The sequence below is a fragment of the Plasmodium relictum genome (genome assembly GCF_900005765.1).
Source record: "Plasmodium relictum strain SGS1 genome assembly, contig: PRELSG_00_v1_423, whole genome shotgun sequence".
In the NCBI taxonomy this organism is placed as follows: Eukaryota; Apicomplexa; class Aconoidasida; order Haemosporida; family Plasmodiidae; genus Plasmodium; species Plasmodium relictum.
Genome location: NW_021628654.1, coordinates 4,030 through 6,484, shown reverse-complemented (window position 1 = coordinate 6,484; position 2,455 = coordinate 4,030). Strand labels below are relative to the sequence as shown.

Genomic DNA, 2,455 nt, shown 5'->3' with positions numbered 1-2,455 from the left:
TTTAGTTTTTTAAAAAAAAGACGTAATTAAAATTTTTTTTATATGCATTCACTTTTTTTTCTAAATAATAATCAATAATATATTATACAGAAAAACAATATATTATAGTTAATGAAAAAATACTGTTAAGAATATTTTTTTCAACTTCGAAAGATGTATTCAATTTTTTTTTTTATGAGTTATTTTTTCGTTTTAAATAAGGTTATTGTTATCAAAATATATACATGTAAAAACACATCACCTTTAATATATATAGAGAAAAACTATGCTGTGTGAGCTTTTTTTGAAAATGTTTACGTAATTACACAAAAAAAAAAAAATATAACTTATAATTTTGATGTATTTAGTTTATAAAAATAGAAAATTCACATATGCATGCCTTTTACTATTCTTTCCAAAATAAAAAAATAGAAAAAATTTATTATTTACAATATTTATTTTATCTCCTAGAAAATTAATATGCATTTCTATTGTACTAAAAATGAATTATAATTGTATATTTATATAGTATATATCCTATTGTGTACTCTAATATATTTAATATATTCTAATATATATATTTTTTTCAATTTATATATAATTTTATTTAAACCTAATATTATAGAAATTAATTTAACATACTTCATTTAAAGTAAATGAAGTTTATATTTATAATATTTTACTTTTTAAAATATAATTTAGCTCATTAAAAGGTAACTCGGAGATTTTTTTTTTAATTAGCTATTATTAATATAAAAAAAAAATTTAATATGTTTTTAACCATGCAAAATTAAAAATGAAATAAAATATGTGTTCAATATAATTCTATTTACAATTAATGAATTGTCATTAAAAATAAATTTCTTATTACGCTTTTTGTGCAAACAAGTAAAACCAAAAAAAATAAAAAAAAATTTTCCTAATATAAATCATAAATTATTTTTCTATGGTATTTCTTACTAAAAAATTAGAAAAAAATTTTAACAATATAAGAATTAATTTTAACTTAGTATCAATTATTATATACTATTTACTTATATTTTTTTTGTAAAATAAAAATATATTGATGATACATAATTAGCATATTTTTTTTTAGAATTTATTTTAGAAAATAATAATTTTATATCCATTTATTTTTCAAAATGATTAAGAAATATATTTTTTTATTAAATTACATTATATTAATAGGGCATATATTTGAGTATAACATATTGGAAATTAAAGCTGCGGAGTCATCACAAGCATCATCTTCAAAAGAAGTTGAGATAACAAAAGATAGAATTTTTGTATATTTTAGGGAAGATTGTAGATTAGAGTTTCATATGACAATTTATTGTTTGGATCATGTATTGGGATTTAAGAATCTTAGTGATATAAAAAAATCTGTAACTGATTTAGATGCCATAAAAAAGGAAATTGTTGATTCAGCAAGAAAATATTATCAGGTGGTGATGGAAGATGATGAAGCCTTAGAAAGAATGGCGAATAGAATAAGTGGTCGTCTTTTTAATTTACGTTCTGAAATATTAACAACAATGGATTATTATTCACTTTTGAAGAATATTTTTTGGGCAGAGCAAAGAGCAATGGAAGATATTTTTATTGAATTAAATGAAAAAGATGATATTGCACAGAAAACGGAAGTTATTGGCCGTATAAGTTCTATAAAAAGTATTTTTGAAAAATATTTAAGGTTAATAAATATTAACTTATCAGGACAGCAAATACAGAATACGGCAGAGAGAATACAGGAATTACTAGGTGAATTATGTGGCATATCCATTAAATATACCAGACCTGCTTCTTTAGACTTTGAATCTCATGCTTTACTTTGTTAATCAACTTTTTAAATAAAATTCTAATTTTTTATTAAAAAAATGCCATGGTAGAAGTTTTTGCATTTTATTATAAATTCTACCTTCAATATATATCTGGTTAATCAAAAATGTTATTAACTTTTTATAATATATAAAGCTATCTTGCTTATCAGGAAAATACAAGTTAGTCATGCATTGACGCTAGTTAAAAAGCATATATGTATATATAGCTATATTTTTTTTATTTTTTTTTTGTTGAGTTTTGAATTGAAGAGAAAATTTTTACTTATATAAAAATTAATATATGAAAAGTGACTATAAGAAAACTTTTTATTTCTTTTAATAAATAAAAAGTATAGTGTTTATGCTATATTCAAAATTGTATATTCCGAAATAGCGGTGAATAATTTAGAATTTCATTTTTCTCTTTGTTATAACTTAATTATGTTCATTTCTAAATTAAAAGAATGTACTTATTCTTTGTAAATAAGTATACATTTTTCAAAGTAAATATATATCTGCTAAGCAATATAGAATAGCTTATTTCAAATTAAGTGCTATATATGATAAATATTTCTATGTACAATATAAGTATATATACTAAAATCAGTATATTCAGTTATATATGCCCTTTATTAATTTGTTTGTTTAATATTTTA

At 19.8% G+C, this 2,455-nt stretch overlaps 1 protein-coding gene across 1 annotated transcript; it reads left to right on the top strand.

Moving 5' to 3' along the window:
• Positions 1-1,121: 1,121 nt before the first annotated feature.
• PRELSG_0027900 (gamete antigen 27/25, putative) lies at positions 1,122-1,817 on the top strand (the record flags this gene model as incomplete). Its single annotated transcript, XM_028675867.1, has 1 exon — positions 1,122-1,817. One exon carries the CDS (start codon positions 1,122-1,124, stop codon positions 1,815-1,817), a length of 696 nt encoding a protein of 231 aa, XP_028531180.1.
• Positions 1,818-2,455: the final 638 nt, after the last annotated feature.